The sequence below is a fragment of the Lampetra planeri genome, chromosome 35 (genome assembly GCF_965212315.1).
Source record: "Lampetra planeri chromosome 35, kcLamPlan1.2.h2, whole genome shotgun sequence".
NCBI lineage: Eukaryota > Metazoa > Chordata > Hyperoartia > Petromyzontiformes > Petromyzontidae > Lampetra > Lampetra planeri.
The window spans coordinates 1,812,197-1,832,933 of NC_136141.1; the positions used below are offsets into that span (position 1 = coordinate 1,812,197).

The 20,737-nt window shown below is 49.9% G+C and overlaps 1 protein-coding gene across 1 annotated transcript in view; it reads right to left on the reverse strand.

Moving 5' to 3' along the window:
- Positions 1-764: 764 nt before the first annotated feature.
- Positions 765-20,737, reverse strand: part of LOC144730180 (periplakin-like) — a 35,782-nt gene continuing 15,809 nt past the window's right edge. The window contains exons 7-22 of the mRNA XM_078610785.1: positions 19,522-19,683; positions 19,055-19,162; positions 18,552-18,647; positions 17,739-17,864; positions 16,542-16,688; positions 15,925-16,079; positions 15,462-15,559; positions 14,679-14,851; positions 13,737-13,915; positions 13,081-13,219; positions 12,118-12,314; positions 11,599-11,749; positions 11,144-11,227; positions 10,442-10,552; positions 9,366-9,455; positions 765-8,876 (exon numbers count right to left, since the gene is read on the reverse strand). Of these exons, the coding sequence (XP_078466911.1) occupies positions 2,892-8,876; positions 9,366-9,455; positions 10,442-10,552; positions 11,144-11,227; positions 11,599-11,749; positions 12,118-12,314; positions 13,081-13,219; positions 13,737-13,915; positions 14,679-14,851; positions 15,462-15,559; positions 15,925-16,079; positions 16,542-16,688; positions 17,739-17,864; positions 18,552-18,647; positions 19,055-19,162; positions 19,522-19,683 (8,001 nt within the window). The 3' untranslated portion in view covers positions 765-2,891. The remainder of the gene's footprint in view (positions 8,877-9,365; positions 9,456-10,441; positions 10,553-11,143; positions 11,228-11,598; positions 11,750-12,117; positions 12,315-13,080; positions 13,220-13,736; positions 13,916-14,678; positions 14,852-15,461; positions 15,560-15,924; positions 16,080-16,541; positions 16,689-17,738; positions 17,865-18,551; positions 18,648-19,054; positions 19,163-19,521; positions 19,684-20,737) is intronic.

Below are 20,737 nucleotides of genomic sequence, written 5' to 3' on the forward strand. Positions count from 1 at the left end.
GAGGAGGGGGAGCCAGCGTGAGGGTTGGTGCGAACGGTCGGCGCCGTTTTCTGCACCAGGATACGTTTAGTCGCAGAGTTGTTCCGCAATTGTCGATACGCCGGGGTGCTCTGGTAAGCCGTTGAACTAGGAGGGTTATACACAAGTCGGTGCTGTTACTGTCGCCCGAGAGTTGTGATGATAAGTGGGTGGTACTGGGTTGTCATGAAATTGTTTTCTGCCAAAGTTGGTTCGCGTTCTTGTGCGGTGTCAATAGTGCATGACGAATCAACGGCATAGTTCATAGATTCAAAATCGTGTTAAGATGCATTGCATTCGAGTAATTGTCCTTTCTGTTGCCGTTATAGAAAGAGTGAATTGCATGGGAGAGAAAATGTATCCATACTCCTCTTTCTCCCCATATATAAAAAAAATCACAAGTACGCGATTGCTTTTTGTTAGATTACTTTCGCTTAAGTACATGTCGTTTTAACCAGGAGAGAACTCAAGAGGCCAGGATAACACCTCATTTGCAACAATGACAAATGCAACAACATAAATTATCAGCGCAACGGTGAAGCAAGGCGACTTTGGCAGAGTACACCAACCCGCGCGGTCTCTTGAGTCACTAACTCATCTCGTTCAACAAAATGAACGTGGATGTTGAAGAAAGTTCTCATCGGTGATGATTAAAGCCGTGGGACATCATGATGATGGGCCAAGCACGTGACCAATCACGTCCATTGCACTTCAAGGGGACCATATGCCAAAGCAACAAAAGCAAATTATTTATTTTCTTTTATTACCAAAACAGGTTCCATGCAATACATAACCCAGCAATGCTTATATTAAAGAGACTTAAGAATACTCACTCCCCCCCGGTACCAAACACAATATTAGGCAGATAAACATGTATGTATATATATATTTCAACTCTCCCCCCCCCATTAAACAGTCATGTAAACCCATCATCAAGATACAAAATATAACACGGGATTCTCATTCCACCTATTTGCACCTAAATGCAATACCTATGCCTGCCATCCTGTGCTTGATAGTTGAAGACGCGTCAAACATGTACACAGCAGAGCCCATGCTAAAGTGTAAGAACATTCAGCAAACTAGGAGTACAGTCATGTAATAAACACAAGTACACATCATGCATTAAACATCTTTACAAAAAAAAACCTATAGCAAGTACCGTCATAAAAACTCATCACCACCAAGCTGGCATTTTACATCGTATGTAGAGGCGTTCATCCAGCAGTGGATTCACCAGGGCCATCATTGCCGCTGTTGCTGCCAATGATGACAACGAAACCAGCGTGAGAAGAGCAAATCTCCGCTCCAGACACCACCCCCTGATTGGCATTAACACAGCGCGTTTGTCGTGATGGCGGCAGCAGCCTTCTCTGATCGCGTCACTGGGCGTTGTCGTGGTGACAGCAGCCGTCACTGGGCGTTGTCGTGGTGACAGCGGCCATTACTGGGTGTTCAAGGCGGGTTTGCCTTTAAGACCACGTGCGCGATTTATTGCAAAGGCTTAGAGATGAGTTCGCACTGCATTTTGGATTTACGTTAAGTGAACATCACGTGCCTTTTGTGACGTGAAACTTGTTCACACCGCCACGGTTGAATCTAACGGGTAGGGAGGGTCAAGTGGCGACACGTGGCGTCCGACTAAACACCGAACGTTGGTCCAACGTTGCGTGTTTACCAGGGGTGTGACAACGACCGCGTCGAAGAGTATTTTTGGCTTCACCACCTTTGCTCCACCCGAACTCTGGTTGGCTGCTAATTCACTTAACGTGTACCTTAACTTGCTAAAGTTTCAACCCAGTGAATATGGCGGGTACGATAACCTTAACACCCTCCGTCACGTCACAAACGATAATTACGTTACGTTACATGTGTCACGTGATCCAGTCTAAACCGCATTAAGCCAATGTGCATGTGTCATAGCCAGTACCCAAAAAGTAAATGTCACCTGTAACTATAAATTATAAACAACAATTGCCACTTTGTCATATGGCTTTCGATTTATTCTTTGCAAAAGTGAGTATGCATTGGTATACAATACATCAGAGGATCTCACTCAGTTGTGCCAAGGAAATCGATATATCCTTTATCTAGCCTTTTACAATAATCATTCAGTAGATACGGAACCCTTGGTCCAACCACGTGTCAACGTTGCCCCAACGTTGCATGTTTGCTTGGGATGTAGCATGATCAATTGCAAATACTGTATACCCGGATGTACTGAGAGTGTGTAATGTGAACGTGTGTGACTGGAAGATATCCAATTTAGTTTTGGAACCAAATGTTATTTGAAATAAACGTGCTGGTGCATTTTTTAAAAGGAAAATAATTACGAATTGTGAAATAGGCAATTCCCTCTTGAGCCCAGTTGTTTTAACTTGCTTAATAATTACCTTGTGCATATTGTACAGACATATCAAGCCAGCATTTGATAACATTTTGATGAGATTTTAAATCAACAAAGCCCTGCATTGTAGAAATAACAGCTGGGGAGCAGTAAAAGCTTCTGCTGTTGCGTGCAATAAATGCAAATATGATTCTTGGATTCGACCTATTTTTTATATGCTACACTCGCATGTCTGTAAATAGTTAAAGGTTTTTTAAAATTTAAAGCTAAAGAAAAATGTAAGAAGTGTGAACAAGTGAACTCTTGAAAAGTGTCCAGTTTCACAAAGTGTAAATGAGCTACGTGAACACCTGACAGAAGTGCTGGGTTATGAGCTGTGCTCTTGTCACCCGAATAATTAAATTGGGTCCTACGGGAACTTAGGAAAATAATGGGAAAGGAATTTTTGTGTGAGCTTGTGTCGATTGGCAATGGATGTGAATGAGCATGTCCTATCATCGCTGCAGAGTTGTAGCGGAGCTCCCCTTTAGCGTGTAAACCTGGACGAGCCCCCGGAGCTCTTTGAAGACACCTTGAGAAGAGGCAACCCTGTGGAGCTCTCCACCTTGCACTGGTTCAACGCCTCCTTGTAGGTGAGCCGCTTCTTGGAAATGGGGTCCGTGATGTCTTTCGGGTGGCTTTTGTCATCCTCCAGTGCCCGCTTGTTTTCGTTGTCGATTATGCCCAGAGCCAGGGCCTCTCCCACGGGCACGCGGCCGGCCTTGTTGGGGTCTACCAGTCCCCCCGTGAGGAACTGCGCCTCCAGGTACTTGTAGGCTGCGTCTTGATACAGCCAGCCCCTCTTGAGCGCAATGCCCACGGGAAGCCGCTCCTTCGTTGTCGGATCTTCGATTCCGGTGTATGCCTTCTGCGCACCGAGAAGTCGCTGAACGGAGCTGCTGTCGATCAAATTCATGTCCGCAGCCTTGTGCACCGAGTACTTCTCGCCGTTGACCACGTCGATGATGCCCCCGGTCGCGGCCTGTGCTTCCAGCAGCTTTTGCGCCGTTATCGGATCGATGAGGTTCTTGCTGATGGCCGTTTTTATCTGCATCTTTTGGTTAGTGTCCACGTCGAACACGCCGGCGATAGGCGGCGTCTCGAGGTCCAGGATGGTGGAATCCTTGCTTTGGGCGGGCTCCCTTGGCAAGGAGCTGCTCACCTGGGAGGAATTTGTTTTCTTTACGCCCTCTTCTTTTTCAGGCTGAGGCTTAAAGGTTTGGCCCGACACCTTAGCAGCGAACTCGGCAATGGTCATCTTTCTGTTCTTGTACTGCTGCACGTCGTGTTGCGTGACCTTCCCACTCGCCAGGGCGTCTTCAATGGAGAACTTGGTTCCCGTTTTCTTGTCCCGCAGAGAGGATGATATCCCTTTTGGTCCGGACACGCTCACTTCTTCCCAGTCGCACTCCTGCCCTGCCAGCTGACTGTACGTCTTCCAGTCAATGAGGTCGAGTTTGTAAGCTTCGTACGGAGTCATTTCTTTTCCAGTCTCAGGATCCATGACGACGATCTTACGGCTCAGATGAGACTGCGTCTTTTCCGTTGAAGTCCTCGTCACCTCCGGTTGTCTGTTCTCCAATCTGCTAAGCTTGTCACGCAGCGCCACTATCTCGCCCTCTTTGCTGTTTATGACCTTATCGGTGTCCGTAAGTTTTCTCTTGAGCTTTTCGATCTCCGACTGGACATCCGATATAACCTCCGACTGTTTCTGCATCTCCCTCTCCTTGTTTCTCCGCATTCTCAACTCATCGTCAAGCTGGCCGCGAAGTTTCTCCAGTTCGCTGTCGACCATCTTGTCTTTCTCTATCTTTACCACTTCTTTATAAACAATCTTTTCCTTGGTGGCCTCAATTTCAAGATCGTGCATTCTCGCCTTCATTCGATCCACCTCATCCTCAAGCCTATTGCGCTTTGAGCGCTCGTCGTTCAGTTGAGATCTTAGAAGTACCGCTTCTTTCATAATCTCGGGATCCTGCTCCACTTTCACAACCTCTTTGTAAACCACTTTCTCTTCCACTTTACTTTTCTGCTGCTCCAGAGTTGTCATTCTATTCTTCGTGCGCCTCAGTTCCTGCTCAAGCTCGTTCTTTTCCTGTGAGTCCGTTCTCAGTTGCGTGATCAGTTGCTTCTGTTCAGATACAGTGCTGCGAAGCTGTCCCAAATCTTCTTCCAATGATTGCTGCCGTTTCTTCTCTTGATTCAAAGATTTTTTTAGCGAGTCAACTTCACGTTCCAGATTGGGGTCTGTTTTGTACTGGATGGACTCTTGGATAACAACCTTCTCTTCAATCTTCGGCGGCTGGTTTTCCAAGTTAAAGATTTTGTTTTGAAGTTTTGTTAACTGCAGCTCAGCATCAGTTCTCTTTTGCATTTCCCTGTCAAGCTCCTTTTTCATGCGTGTCGCCTCTTCTTCTGCCGCTGGATTCTTCTCAAACTTAACAGTCTCCTTAAGGACTTCCTTCACTTGAATTTCAGGCTTTCTGTTCTGCAACGTTTTGACTTCTTCACGAAGTTTCAGTGCTTCTCGTTCGGCATTTGAAAGTTGACCTTTAATCTTCATCATCTGCAACCGAAGTTCCGAGGCTTCTTTCTCGGTCTCTGGGTCAGGACGCACGACTTCGCGCAACACTTCCTGGATTTCCACCTTTGGTTTTTCCTTCTCCAGAATGGTATACTGTCTCCGGACACTGACCAAATCCCTCTGAGCATCCCTGTTCTTTTCTATTTCCTCCTCGTACATGCGCTTCAATTGCTTCAGCTCTCTTTCCAGCTCTGGATCTTTCTCCAATTTGACGACCTCTTTGATCTGCACGTCGGGCTTGCGATTGCGCAGCGAGTTCAGCTCTATCCTCAGCGTGTTGAGCTCGCCCATCACTGTATCATATCTCTCTTTCTCGACTGTCAATTTCCGCTTCAAATCGACTGCCTGTCGCTCCGTCTCGGGATCTGCCTTCACCACCTCCCTGACCACTTCTTTGATCTCCACCTTAGGCTTTGTGTTTTCAAGTTTAGTGAGCGATTCTTTGAGGTAGTGAATTTCATCTTCAAACTTCCTGTTTCTACGAGATTCTTCATCCAGAGACTTTGTGAGTTTGTTGATCTCCTTGTCTTGCTCCGGGTCTCGCTGTACCTTTACGACCTCCTTGATTTGCACATCTGGCTTGCGATTGCGTAGCTCATTCAGGTCTGTGCGTAGGGAGGCCAGTTCTCTCTCCGAATCCTTAAGTTTACGCTTCTCTTGTTCCAGCTGCCGTTTATACTCGGCCGCCTCCTTCTCAGTCTGTGGATCTGCCTTGAGGATTTCATGGACAACTTCTTTGATTTCAACTTTGGGCTTCCGATTCTCAAGCATCAGGATTTTCTGCTGAAGCGAATCATTTTCCTCTTCTGCCATGCTCTTTTTCTTTCTCTCGTTTTCCAACGTGTTCTTTAGTTTGACGATTTCTCTTTCCTGTTCAGGGTCTCGTTCGACTTTGACCACCTCCTTCACTTGAACCTCGGGCTTCTTGTTTTTGAGGGCCTCAAGCTCTCGCCGAAGCGTGCTCAGGTCTCTCTCCGCTTTGTCGGAGGTGCGCTTCTCGTCCGCCAGCTGTCGCCTCAGCTCAGCCGCTTGCCTCTCCGTCTCAGGGTCTGCTCTCACCACCTCCTTCGTGATCTCTTTTATCTCCACTTTAGGCTTGGTGTTTTCCAGAGTTGTGTACTTTTGCTGCATGAGGTTAATTTCCTTTTGTGAAACTTGATTTCTTTGTATTTCATCTTCCAATTTCCTTTTCAAGTTTACCAGATCTTGCTCTGTTTGCGGATCTTTCTCCACTTTCGTTACCTCTTTTATAACAATACGCTCCTCTAACTTAGGAGGCGCCTGTTCCACCTCTTTAATCCTCCTTTCAATGAGCACATACTTCTTTTCTGTAGCCTTTCTTGACTCAACCTCATCTTCCAGCTGCTGCTTGACTTTATTAAGTTCTCGGACCACCTCGGGATCTTTCTCTACCTTGACGACCTCCTTTACCTGCACCTCAGGCTTGCGGTTTCTCAAGGCCTCGACATCAATTCTGAGAGTGTTGAGCTCTCGGTCTGCTTTTTCAGACTTGCGCTTCTCTTCAGCCAGCTGTTTCTTCAAATCAGCTGCCTGCCTCTCTGTCTCTGGATCTGCTCTGACCACCTCCTTGATGACTTCTTTGATCTCCACTTTAGGTTTGGTGTTTTCAAGGGTAACAAATTTGTGTTGAATTGTCTGGATTTCTTCCTGAGATATTTTTGATCTTTGAATCTCCTGCTGCAGCTGTTTCCTAAGGCTGACGACCTCTTCTTCCAGTTTTGGGTCTCTTTCCACCTTCGCGACCTCCTTAATGACGAGTCGTTCTTCTATCTTTGGAGGCGCCTGTTCCACCTCTTTAATCCTCCTTTCAATGAGCACATACTTCTTTTCTGTAGCCTTTCTTGACTCAACCTCATCTTCCAGCTGCTGCTTGACTTTATTCAGTTCTCGGACCACCTCGGGATCTTTCTCTACCTTGACAACCTCCTTCACCTGCACCTCAGGCTTGCGGTTTCTTAAGGCCTCGACATCAATTCTGAGAGCGTCAAGCTCTCGGTCTGCTTTTTCAGACTTGCGCTTCTCTTCGGCCAGCTGTTTCTTCAAATCAGCTGCCTGCCTCTCTGTCTCTGGATCTGCTCTGACCACCTCCTTGATGACTTCTTTGATCTCCACTTTAGGTTTGGTGTTTTCAAGGGTGACAAATTTGTGCTGAATTGTCTGAATCTCTTCTTGAGATATTTTTGATCGTTGAACCTCCTGCTGCAGCTGTTTCCTGAGGCTGACAACCTCTTCTTCCAGTTTTGGGTCTCTTTCCACCTTCGCAACCTCCTTAATGACGAGTCGTTCTTCTATCTTAGGAGGCGCCTGTTCCACCTCTTTAATCCTCCTTTCAATGATCACATACTTCTTTTCTGTAGCCTTTCTTGACTCAACCTCATCTTCCAGCTGCTGCTTGACTTTATTAAGTTCTCGGACCACCTCAGGATCTTTCTCTACCTTGACGACCTCCTTTACCTGCACCTCAGGCTTGCGGTTTCTCAAGGCCTCGACATCAATTCTGAGAGCATCAAGCTCTCGGTCTGCTTTTTCAGACTTGCGCTTTTCTTCGGCCAGCTGTTTCTTCAAATCAGCTGCCTGCCGCTCTGTCTCTGGATCTGCTCTCACCACCTCCTTCGTGATCTCTTTGATCTCCACTTTTGGCTTGGTGTTTTCCAGGGTGGTGTATTTTTGTTGAAGTGTCAGGATTTCTTTTTTGGAAACTTTGTTCTTCTCAAATTCTTCATCCAGCATTTGCTTCAAGTTTGCGAGTTCCTTTGTGGTCTGGGGATCAGTCTCAACTTTAAAAACTTCCTTTATAATTGCCTTTTCTTCAACTACAGGTGGCTTCTCTTCAAAATTTTTAATTTTATTTTCTAGCATGTAAACTCTCTTTTCTGCAGATGTCTTCTTACTTATTTCTTCTTCCAGCTGCTGCTGAACAGCACTGAGGTTCCTCATCACTTCAGGATCCTTCTCCAGCTTCACCACCTCCTTGACCTGGACTTCTGGTTTGCGGTTCTGGATCGTCATGAGATCTGTCCGAAGAGTACCCATCTCCTTGTTCATCTGGTCATTTTTCTGCCTCTCAATTTCCAGCTGTCTCTTCAAGTCCGCTGCCTGCCTCTCAGTGTTGGGATCTGCCTTCACAACTTCTTTTAAGACTTCTTTAACCTCTACTCTGGGCTTGGTGTTTTCCAGTGTGGAGTATCTTTGTCTCAGCAATCGAAGTTCTTCCTCCGCTGCCTTATTTTTTGCGGTTTCCTGCTCCAACATTCTACGTGCCTCTTCCAAGTCTTTTAGTAGAAGGGGATCTTGTTGAATTCTCGGCACTTCCTTGATAGTCACTTGCTTCTCAACCCTTGGCCCTTGCTGTTCTATCTCCTTGATTCTCCTTTCGTACATTACGATGGACTTCTCAGCAGTTGCACTTTTGTTTTGCTCTTCTTCGATCTGCCTGGTCATGTTTTGCATCTGAATACGGAGGTCATTAACTTCCCTCTCCTTTGACGGATCCTTCTCCACCTTCGAAACCTCCTTGATGATGACCTTCTGCTCCGCCTCCTGCGCCGCCCGTTCCGACTTCTGAAGTCGGTCCCTCAAGAGGCGCAGCTCCTCGTCCTTTGCCCGCTTGTTCTCGGCCTCCTGTTGGAGCTGCTGGCGCAAGAAGATTGCCTCTTGCTCCGTAGCAGGGTCTTTTACTGGCGTCGCCGCCTTCTGTTGTGCGACGTCCAGCTGCCTTTTGAGCGACTCCATGTCCTTTTCTAGCATCAGCCTCTTCTTCTTTTCTTCCTCCATCAACTCCAAGTCACGTTTGCTTGGGCCCGAATATTCGGACTTCTGCAGGTTCTGTTGGGACATCCTCGCCTGCACCTCCTGCACTGGAGGGTTCTGTTGAAGAAAGAAAAAAACCAGAGAGAGCATGAGGCAAGGGTTGAACGAGAGCATAATAAGAGAGAAGAAGTATATTCCAAATGATGTGCTCTCATAGAATTGCCAATGTTCAAAAGTAAATTCGTCATCAGCCTAAAAAATATCTTATGGAAATTCTCATGGCTGGAAGAAAAAAAATCTCTCCTCGTGCAATGTTGGCAATGGGGGGTTGGTTGACCATATTAATGTGAGCCATGACTGGGAATCAAACTCAGGTAGCCAGGTTCATCGCGAATCCAGAGTTCACGATCTGCGCTTGAGCGGTAATCGGTGAATGAGACGAGATCTCAAGTTTCCTTGCCGGATTATTGGAAACTACCCAATGCCAGTGTGGCATGGCAAAGCACACATTCACGAAACTGCATTCACCATCAAATGCAACCAATATATTTATAATTGCTTACAATTACACGTTAGGAAATGAACAATATCTGCACGCAACCTCACCTTCACGATGTTCTGCATGTTTTGCAGATAGACGATCTGTTGCTGATTTGCAGCAGAAACTTCAGCAAATTTCTTGACGAGTTGTCTCTCCTAAAAAAACAAGAGAGGACATTTCTACTTGCAATCTTGAACACGCGTATTTTAAGTTACAATTTGTATCTATGCCACGCAACATCTATTTTCTAGTGCTTTATGTTTGATTGATATTATTTAAACTAGTTCATGGTTCATTAAAAATATATCAACTTAAGAGAGTTGACTTTTTTTGGAACAATGCTATATTTGCCAGATGTGATTTTGCTTATTAGAACCAGGGGTGTGATGGATGCACTATCATCGCAATGATTCAGGGCCACGCTTCAATTTGAGTAAAAATTATTATTTTCAATCCTGATTTGAAGCTTTCGTTCTTTCGGTAAAGTCACGTAGGTCGAAAAATTACATAAAATAAATAATATTCTAAGCAGTGTTTACCATCTTGTTTGTATTGCTTCTCATTTTATATGGTTTTGTTTCCAAGTATGTTGAACTTCTTTTGCGCCATACATAGCCAACCGTGCAGGGGAAGGACAACAAACTAAAAACAATAAGCAGTTTTAAAGAAATGAGTTTTCAACCTAGATTTTAAAGTACATAGCTCCAGTGGTTTCCTAATATCCAATGTTTGCTCCATTAGCGTAAGTGTAGTCGTTTGCATGTAGTTTTCATATCGGGTTTCCACAGGGTCCTGGTATTCCGATGATATCTTTCTCTTTCACGTAGCATTCCTGTATAAAATCTGTGGCTCTTCCTGGGACGTTAAAAGTTTTTGTCAGATCCATAATAATGCACCACCTCAAGATGGTGCATTTGCATGTACTTCTTTTTTGGAAGGGCAAAATATATTCTTCTTCCCTTGTTATGTCCTAGTTTGTTTCGTATCTTAGGGGTGGCCGACCCTATGCGCATTTCAAATGTAAATCATTACAAAAACATTCTTCTTGTGCGCACGATGGGAAAGGCACGCATCGTAAGCCTTAAGAATCAACGTTCTGGGAAAGTTAAAGACCGCCCTTGGTCACCAACATTGGACTCACCTCGTCCTGCACCTGCCGCGTGGGAGACGATTTGTTCGTGTCCCAGTTCACGCCGTTCACCATCTCCGGCTCCACCAGCGTCCGGTAGCGATCGCTCGCCGTCTCGTAGTTCTGAAGGTGGCAGATGGGGAGGGGAGACAGCAGAAGTTTGTGACTCACACGTTTGACTACGTCCGTGAAATATTCAAACACTTAAAGGCCAGCTGCACACCTTCACGAAGGGATTACCATTTAGTGATCTGCCCCGGAATGTTATGAATTTTTGTTGTTGATGCGCCCTAATTTGCTTGTATTGGTTATCAAACAGCGCGACCATCAACTCTCTACAATTGAGAGGCCGGTTTAATTCATGGGCCACTGCCTGGATTCAAATCCAGGATTTTGGTTGTGCTGGTTTAATATCCTGGACCTCTGAGCCAGCCTCCCACTGTTGTATCAAGTAAACAAACACATGGACACAGAACGAGGAGTATGCGTAAATCAGACATCCTGGTGGATAGATATAAAGTGGTACAAGAGCTATAAGAAAAAAAACCCCAAACATTAAAATTGAGCAAAGCGGTAAAGAACTGGCATAGAAATTTAACCGTGGCTGAAAGTTACTTGGGTCACATCATTACTATGAGCCGATCGAAGGGACAGACGATGAAAATGCAATGCAACTTTTTGTCCTATGAAGTGGGCTTTAATAAAAGGTCTTACCCGGACCGTTGACTGATAATCGTTCGCCAGCTGTTCCACTCTGTTCTTCTCGGTTTCCTTTCTGCGCAGCTCGTCCGCCAATCTCTGCAATGACGCGTGCACACACGACGACTTCAATACAAGACACAGAGACACGAAACGTGGTAGACAAGTGCCTTGACATTGATTCATCGACGTCCTAAATTATCCATTGAAGTGATGAACCAACGACGTGAACAGGTGAAGGGCGGGGGGAACTTTTGGAAAAAGCTGAAGTCGTTTACGAAGAGCAGGAATACCAGCGCGCATTTTCTGCAGCAACAACAACGATAATTAGAAACATGGGCGGCATTGTCAAAGAAAATGGAACAAGATCTGCAAAGTGTGCCAAGTATGGAGAGAGATGCACCCTCGGAATTACACAATCGCGCCTGGGTCGCACCTGTGCACATGAAACGAAGAGACACGACCGGTACCTTTTGATCGGCGATCTTGGCATTGATGGATTCCACAGTCTCATTCTGTGACACACTTGGTTTGGGCACATTGTCCAGCCAGCTGTCGAGATTGTCATAGTTGCCCCGGTATTCAGAGTAGGTCTTCTCCGCATTGTCCAGCTCCTTCAGTCTGGCACACACACACACACAACCCAACGTCTGAGCAGCCGCTTTCGCAAGCAACGAACACCAGACTCTCCGATTGGCGATTTTTGGGGTTTGTGCTGCGGCGGGTTGTTGGACACGACGTCCACCTGCTGGGAGCCGATATTAAAAAAATATATATATATTGTTATCATCTCCCCTGAAGAAGCCCCGCTGGGCGTGTGCGGGCAAATACGTCGGGTGACGGACCGTACGGTGCGCGGTACGACATCGAAAAACGCATCGGAGAACTACGCCGCAAAGTCACGAAAATCGTACCCAGCAACACAGCAGCAGGACTACCGCCAAGGTGAACACCGTCCCGGGTGGGGGGCGGGGGGGCGTTTGCCTCACCTGAGGTTCGTCTGGTCCCCCATGTTGCCGAAGCGCTGGCGCAGTCGGTTCACCTCGCTCTCTTGGCGCTCCACGTCGGGGCAGCGCTCGTTGAAGTTGCGGGCGACGTTCTGGCTGTGCTGCTGGGTGTTCTGCAGGTTCCTCGCCGGCTCCTCCAGCACCAGCGCCTTCTTGGCGCCGAGATCCTTCTTGACGGCCTGCGCGGGCCCGACACGTCTGGCTGGTAAACGTTGCCAGCGGTTCGAGGAACTATTCGTTGTGTGCGTGCGATGTCTCGAGCCTCAACCGCGATCGTCAGAATTTTCGTCGAGGAAGTGAACCGACGGGGACAGCACGGCTCAGGTTTTTAAACAGGCACCTCGATTACTGCTCTTTGCTTTACGATTTTATTTTACCAGGTAAAGTCCACTGTGGTACGAGCTCTTTTTCAGAAGCGGCCTGGCCACAAAGGTTAGCTCGACAAAATGGCTTATGTCGAAATTTCCAGCAGCCAAAATCATCTAGATGCAGCCAGGTAATCTAAATCCACGCGACCACGGGGAGAGAGACACGCAAACTCCAAATATACAGTGGTCGTCTGGGTCGGGATTGAACCCACGATCTCCTGTATACCAGGCGAGGAATATCACATCTCGCCACAGTTTTGCGCACGTGGTAGTGTAGCGGTGGCCTAAGTTCAATTCCCACTCACGGCAAACACCACTGACGATTATTTGAACCGGTACTGGGCTTCCCCTAGGTCGACTCAGCCTCAAATGAATACCTGGTGCGATGTTTTCACATCGTCACTGGCGAGACAAAGGGCTGGCCAGGCGTGATGCTGGCCACCCACGCCCTCGTGCACCGTTCTGGCCTTCATAATTGCTGCTCGCTAACAGCACTTGCCCCAACAGTCCGTTAAGGCTATAAGAGGTGATGGGGGAGGGGGGGGGAGGGAACATTTGTCTCTGTATCCGGAGTCACCTCCAGCTCCTTGCGGCGCGTGCGGATGCCCGCCAGGTCCGTGGGGATGCTCTGCTCCAGCGCGAGGGAGCGCTCCAGGGGGGCGATGGCACCCTCCGCCTTCTGCAGAGACACCTCCATGCCCGACGCTGCCTTGGCTCTGGGGAGCGGGCAAAGAGAGGTGCGCCATTGAATGAATAAGGCTCTCGCTTGCGAGAATTAGATTGTTTTTATTTTTACGGCTATGGATTGTCGGACGCGAGCGTTAAGCTTCGTTGGCGAGGAAAAAAAAAAAACTAAAATCACGGTTCGGTGGCTTTTCAGTGCTCTGCGCCGCACGTTACTTCGATTCGTACGAAAGTGACACCACAGCAACAACCACCAGGGTATCGCAATGCCAGGCTTGGTCATTTATCTGTTCACTTTGCATCCTCCATGAGGCAACATAGGGCGTCGATGTCGCTAAGCAACCAAACGACAGCGGCCGCGACTACGCTCGCCACTGCCCCATTGGCCGCCTCCGAGAACCGGACTACGGCCCATTTCGGGTTCACAGCGCAGCTGCGCTAACCGTTACCCCACCGCTCACACCCGCTTATCTCTTCACGTGTGTGGGACGAGCAGTGTGCGGTGCACGGTGGGAAGGGTGGGTGCTGGTGGTGGTGGTGAGATCTCACTTGTCTCCGTAGTTGTTGGCCAGCAAGGAGACCCGTGTGTACTTGGTGTCCGTCTCGTCCAGCTTCTGCCGCAGCTTGGGGGCGCTCGGGCACTTGGGCTTGCGCGACAGGAAGGCCTCGGCGGACTTGACCACCTTGGCCTTCTCCGTGTTGAGCACCTGCAGCCTCTTGAGGATCGCCTGCATTGTGCGCCATCGTCAACATCAATGTCAGCATCATCATCAACATCATCAGAAGCAACAATAGTGGGTACAGCAACAGCACCCATCATCAAGAGCAGCAGAAGCATTTTTTTTATTGTTGAGCCTTGTTGTCATGATTTGTAGTAGCAGCAGCAGCAGCACCATTATGGCATCATCGTCTTCATGAGCATCAGCAGCAGCAGTGTCTTTAGCCACTATCATCAACGTCATCATCGACACCATCATAGATAATTCGCACACGATTCAGCAGCATCATCGTCATTGATAGTCAGCATAATAATAAAAAAACTCTCAAAAAATGTTTGCGGATGTTTGCAGATGCTTGTGCTCCCGTGATGAGCTTGCAAAGAGAAAATGTTCACCAAAGACTGGAGGTACTTACGAGATAAAATGATAATGATAAGGTGTACAAAGGTGGAGGCTGTACAAAAAGGTCTCGTTTAATTATGGACAAGACATCCATGATGCTCTTGGCAGTACAAACATTAAATTGTACGTGTTTCACCCTTGTAAAGCTCCGCACGTTTGCAACGGTGTTGGGTGCCACCCATCGATCGTATTGCCCTCTTGACCACAGCGCGGATCGCCTCGATTGCGTGCCGTTGCCAAATATATATTTTAAAAAATCACTCTGGGAGCATTTCGGCTTGTGTGGCGTCATCTGTAAGCAACGGTACGGTGCAGAAGGCATCGCCGGCGACAAATTTAGCGGGAAAAAAAAACTGAAGAAGGCGCTCACGTCTTGCTCGCGTAGCCGAGAGGCGCCGTCCTCGGCCGGCCGGTTCTTGTCGAGTGGCGTGCGAAGTTTGGTCAGCATCTGCTGCTCCTGGTCGTCGAGCTCGTAGTAGATGCGCTCCAGGTCGGAGATGTGCTTGACGCACTCCCTCTCCTCCGAGTTGTCTGCCGCCAGAACTGGTGTGGTGGACGCACGCACGCACGCACGCACGCAGCGGCCGTCACGTACTTATTCATCGTGTGCGTTTTAAAAACAAAATGACATCGTGGCCACTGAGCACAGGCACCGAAAGGGCCTAAGACGCGAAGTGGCCGAACGTGTCGGCATTGACGGTAAACGCACCGACGATTGCGTTACGCAAAACTTTACAGAACTCTCCACCAATCCCATTAATTTCCCCTCACGGTGTCCCAACCGACCCCTCATTTCCATTTAGTTTTTCCTGACGCCCAATCCGATTTAAATGACTTTCCACCTTGAAATCCAAATTGGGCGTGCCCCCTACGTCGCCTCCCCCCGTGATAGCTCCTGGCCAATGAGAATTCAGCGCCGCTATTCAAACTCACGAGGGAGCCATTAAGACTCGGCGAGTGTATATTTATTCATTTCCGAACAGTGCTTGCCTCTCGGCATCCCTTACCACGGGTGTATTTTTTTAAAATTATAATTATCTTCATTAAAACACAGATCAGGAAATTACTCAATTCAGGTACCACCCTGAACCCCCCTTCTCTCCCTCCGTAAGCGTCACCGCCGACACGCCGAAGGATTTCCTCGGAGCCGTACCTTGGCCGGCCTGCTGCTTGACGTCGCCCGCTCGCTTCCGCAGCGCCGCCTCCGTCTCCCGGCGCTTCTGCTTGAGCTCGCTGAACTGTGTGGAGATCCTGCGCAGCGGCAAAAACGAGAGAGCGCCTTCGTGACAAACTCGAGGCGCGTGTTGGCGAACGCGTGGAGCCACGTAAAGCCTGTGCAGGACTTTGTGCCCCACGTGACGCGCATCGGGCGTAGAGGCTGCACGAGGGGCCGGCAACCTGTGGCTCCGGAGCCGCTTCCGGCTGTCTAAGGACTGCTTTGTGATATTATTCACATTGCGGGACTTTTTATTTTTACCGAATTCGAAAAAAAATTGCTCTTCTTGTTAATTTGGTTGCCGACCCCTGGGCTACACAGTGGGGGGTAAGCGGGATAGGTGGATGTGGGGGGCACGGTGGAGGGGGGGGGGGGGATCGTTGCCTCCGTGGTAACGCACCTGTCGGCCAGCGCGATCGAGTCGGGGTCTGTGGGGGGGATGACGAAGCAGGCGCTCGGCACGGTCTCCGTCTTGCCGGCCGAGTTGGACACCACCCAGTTCTCCTTGTCGCTGTTGTCCTTCAGCGTGTACTTGTCTCCGCGGTGCAGGACCAGCTGCGGAGAACACACGCAAGCGCCGGGCTCGTTACGCTCCACGGGGCGGCACCTTCACGGCGTCCGCAGCGGAACGTACGCTAACAGGTGGGGGAGGAATACGTCGGATAATCATGCCTCGGCGGGAGCCCCAAATCAAGATCGCGTTGAGAGCCACTCTGACAAGACCGCCATCCCGTTGCATCGCGAAAAGCCGATTTCAACGTTAACGTGCACAGCCCGTGTGCCGAGCCACTGCTGGATGGATGGCGTCCTCAGGCCGAGCGGGGGTCAAATTTGGGGTTACCGGACCGTACTTCGCCTACCGTGTTGGCTACGCCACGACTCAATAAGCGCTCCAATGTGTCGCAGAGCTGCCCGATACGAAAACTTCCAGAACCCCTCCGGCTGCGTTTCGCGCGCGGTGATCAAACGACGTTGTCCTGAGTCGGGTGCAGCACCGAGGTCCCGCGCTGCACTCACTTCCCCGTCCTCGTAGTCGCACAGCGTCTCCACAGTGAGCGGCTTGGGGATCTTCTCGCGGCGATACTTGAGCGGCACGATTTGAGTGGCCCGGTTCCTCAGCGCCACCACGTTCTTCTCGTAGGCGTCCATCTCTTTTTCCTTCTCCTGCGGAAGGCGGAGGGGGGGCAGCGGAGACGCGTTGCACGATAGGCCGCAGGCACGCGAGTGGACGTTTTCACAACAACAACAACAAAACCCAACACAAACGGAACTCGATTTCCTGGCGTCAACATATATGAATCAGGGCTTTGCAGATTTTATGCTATCCAGCAGGATTTGTTTAAGCAAGGAAGCAAGTGAGCTCTGGGCCGGCTTTGACCTTTCGGGTATCATCGGCAGTCTGGCATGCGAAACTGACACTTGGGGGCCTGCGCTGAAAGTTTACTGCCATTTTTGTTGTTGTTCCCTCCGCCCAGATGTATGAATTAGTAAGTAACGTTCATGGCACTGTGCTCGCATCACACCGGGCAGGCTCAGGGTTCGACTCGGACCACGGGAGGTGTGGAAGCCAGGCGCTTGCAGATGCACTTTTGCGGCCCTCTTGAACACTCTCTTTCTTCCGAAATTAGGAAGCCACCGGAGCTATGGACTTTTAAATCATCTAGATTGATAAAACTACTGTCTTTCGAACCGCTTTTTGTGTTTAGTTTGTTTACCTTCCCCCGCACCTCCGATTAGCACGGTTGGCTACGTACGGTGCGCAAGAAGTTCAACATACACACGCACATTAGATCACTGCAGTAGCGTAGGGCAAATCACGGTTGGAAAATGTTATCCGTCATGTCTGGTTGCAGCTGATGCCTTCGACCCCCACTTGAGCATCAACAATGCCGTGTCAAACATCATCTGCTCAATCGTGTTTGGGAACCGGTTTGACTACGACGACAAGCGCTTCCGCGACTTTCTGCAACTCTTCGCCGAGAACTTCAGGATCGAAGGTGGCTGGAGGGGGAAGGCAAGCGGAGTTGAATCTTCAACGAGCGTTCGCTTATAAGTCTTTTCTTTTAAAGTCTTTTCTGTACTGGCCCAGTCTGGTAGGGCCCTGAGGAGGCACCGGGTTGCTTTTTGTACAACCCCTGGGGGGGTGGGAGCTGGGGGGTTGGGGGGTGGGGGGGCGCGTGAAGGTGGCGTGGCCCTGCTGGGCTCTGCACCCACCTGCACCTCCTTGAACAGCTCCTCGACTCTCAGGGCGCTGTCGTTGGGGTCGACCGTGTAGCGCCGTTTCATGTCCGCCGACTGCTTGGTCAGCCACTCGTTGGACTCCTTCGCGTCCTTGTTGAACTGAAATGGAACGACAACGCGCGGTGTCTCTCCCCCCGCCGGCAAGGCCTCTCCATCACACTCTCGATGGTACCAGATGTGAAGGAGTCCCAGCCCGAGTGAGTCTTGAACTCAGTCTTTATTCCGTCTTCCGCACAGCGCATCCCACATCAAGTAATCACTCCGTTCAGGTGCCAACCTTGAACCCCCATCTGTCCCCTCCTTTTATTCTCTTTTACATCCATTCCCGATCTTTCCACGACTCTCCATCAATCCCATTAATTTCTCCTCACGGTCTCCCAACTGACCCATCAATCCAATTTAGTGTTGTACCCCGATGACCAATCGGCTTTGAATGTCTCTCCAACTTCAAGTCCGATTGGGCGTGCCCCCTACGTCGGCTCCTCCCCCACGTGATAGTTGCTGGCCAATGAGAGGCGAGCGCCGCTATTCGAACTCCCGAGGAGCCGTGAGAGCCAGCGAGTGTTCATTTATTTCCGAGCAGGGCTTGCCTATCGACATCCCTCACCACAGGTATAATTAAAATGTTTTTTTATTATCGTCATTAAAACATTGCAATGAAACGTCGGTTCATCTCTGCGTAAACAGAGTTTGTTCGGCGTGTCTACCCAAATGCCGTAGAACGTTCAGTAAATTCGCACGCGCGTGTGTTTGTACCATCGTGTGCTCACCCACAAGGACACCTACCTTGTGGTGCTCGGTCATGAACTTGAGGTGAGCCTCCTCGCAGATGAGGAGGTTGAGGTATCTCTTCCAGTCGTTCTCCACTGCGTCCATGTGGGCCTGCACACCACCACACCACACGGATCAAACACCGTCGCATCGTACCACACACATCACATCACATGCCACTAAGACAAAGATCCCCCCCCCCCGTAGCCTTCACAGGACTGTAGGGGCAAGTGCTGTTAGTGAGCAGCACCTACGAAGGCCCAGAACAGCACGCCCCGGCCGCCTTTGAGGCGAGGGGGAGGAAAGAGGATAGGGATTGGACGATTGGAGAAAAGGTTGAGGCTTTAAGAGAGCAACAGAAGGAGGTTAAGGAGGGGGACCTCTTTATGTACGTATGTCAAACTTTTTTCGCACCCTACGGAGCCAGCCGTTTAGGGGGAAGTCGTGCCCGACTTTCATCGGCAAAATCATCACGGTGCGCCCTCTCCGGTCAGACCCCCTCGTCCGTTAGCGCTCACCTCGATCGTCGGCTTGGCCGGGTGCTTGGCCGCCAGCAGCTTCTCGCCCTCGTCTTGGATCTGGTTGATGGACGCCTCCTTGGCCACGAGCTCGTTGTTGACGATGTTCTGCACGTCGACACCGTTTTGATAGGTTAGGAGTGGGGGGGGGGGGGGGCGTTTCCCATTTCACAGCCGGGAGCTATTCACTCCCAACCGCTGCGCCGTACGGCCAGGCCGAACACATTAATAGGAACGACAAACAACAATAACAACAACAACGGCAACCGTATCTCACGACGCTTGTCAGGCCAGGAATACACGGCAAGAGCGAGAGAGAGTTACGCTGCGAGCACGGCCCGGGGCGAAGCAACCGGGACCCAAGACCAACAACGACAACAACAAGCCCCAGGGCACGGACGGCACGATGCTCCACGCGGTGTCGCGGCAGCAGGAAGAGGAGGAGGTGGAGGAGGAGGACGACGCACCTCATACTTCCGGGTGCGCATGTCATAGTCGAGGTTGCGGTCGCTCCAGTCCATGCCCTTGCGCTCCTCCTGCTCCGAGTCCAGCCACATGAGCTCGCGAGTGCAGCGCTGCATGTACGTGTGCAGTTCGTTCAGGTCCTTCTGCCGCTTGGTGGACGTGCCCTGGGAACAAACGGGGGGGCGGGGGGCCGTGTGGCACCGTCGTGATGAGCGGCTTTGCCGAGTGTTTTCGGGTTGTGTGGGGGGGGGGGGGGGTGTTTCTGCGTTGCCGCACAGCGGTCGACGTTTTTGCTCTTCGCGCTCGGTAAACCCCCCAAAGTTCGACGCGGAAAACGCATCGCAGAGGAACACAGCACAGCCGCCAAAACCTACAATGGTAATAACCGTTCCACCTTAAATTAGTGACTCCTAAATTAATAGGAAGGGGAGGGGTCCCGTTTCAATGCCCGAAATTTCAAGCACATCAACTGCTGGACCAGGCTCTTGACCAGGCTCTGGACCAGGCTCTGGAGCAGTGCTTTCAACAAATTGAACTCTGATCCCGTGTTTTGGACTTCTCTCTAATGCGCGAGATGGGTGTGTGTGGGTGTGTGTGGGTGTGTGTGGGTGTGTGTGGGTGTGTGTGGGTGTGTGTGGGTGTGTGTGGGTGTGTGTGGGTGTGTGTGGGTGTATGTGGGGTTCTCATTCTGCACCAATATCTCCCAAGCTCTCGCGTGCACGAATATCCACCTGCCACCACACAATTCATGAATACAGCCGCGCTGCCCGTGGCGTTATGACCCTATAGAACACACATCTCTGCAGAAGATTAAAACGATTATTCGTCAGGCACATTGGGGGGGGGGGGGGGGGGGTATGTGGCTTTTCACTCATGTCAACTTCAGTTTTTATTTAGAAAAAAAACGCAATCACTTCATCCTGCATCTTTTTTTGCCCATCGGGCAATTGCGATCCCAAGCCGTGATCAACGATCGCCACTGGGGTTTCCCACATTTCGGCGGCATTTTAACGTCCCTCCACCACGCGCACGTTTCCCACGAGACACAATCGCCGCGTGTGTGCGCGCGCACGTTCAGGGTCACTGATATGTTTGCTTTAAAGCAGACGGCAGCACGAATGATGTCCGTGTGGAGCGCTTGAGGAATGTGCGGAAGGCACCCGCGCCCGTTGGGTAAACGCGAGCGGGTGCGTCAGCGTGCGTCAGCGTGCGTCAGCG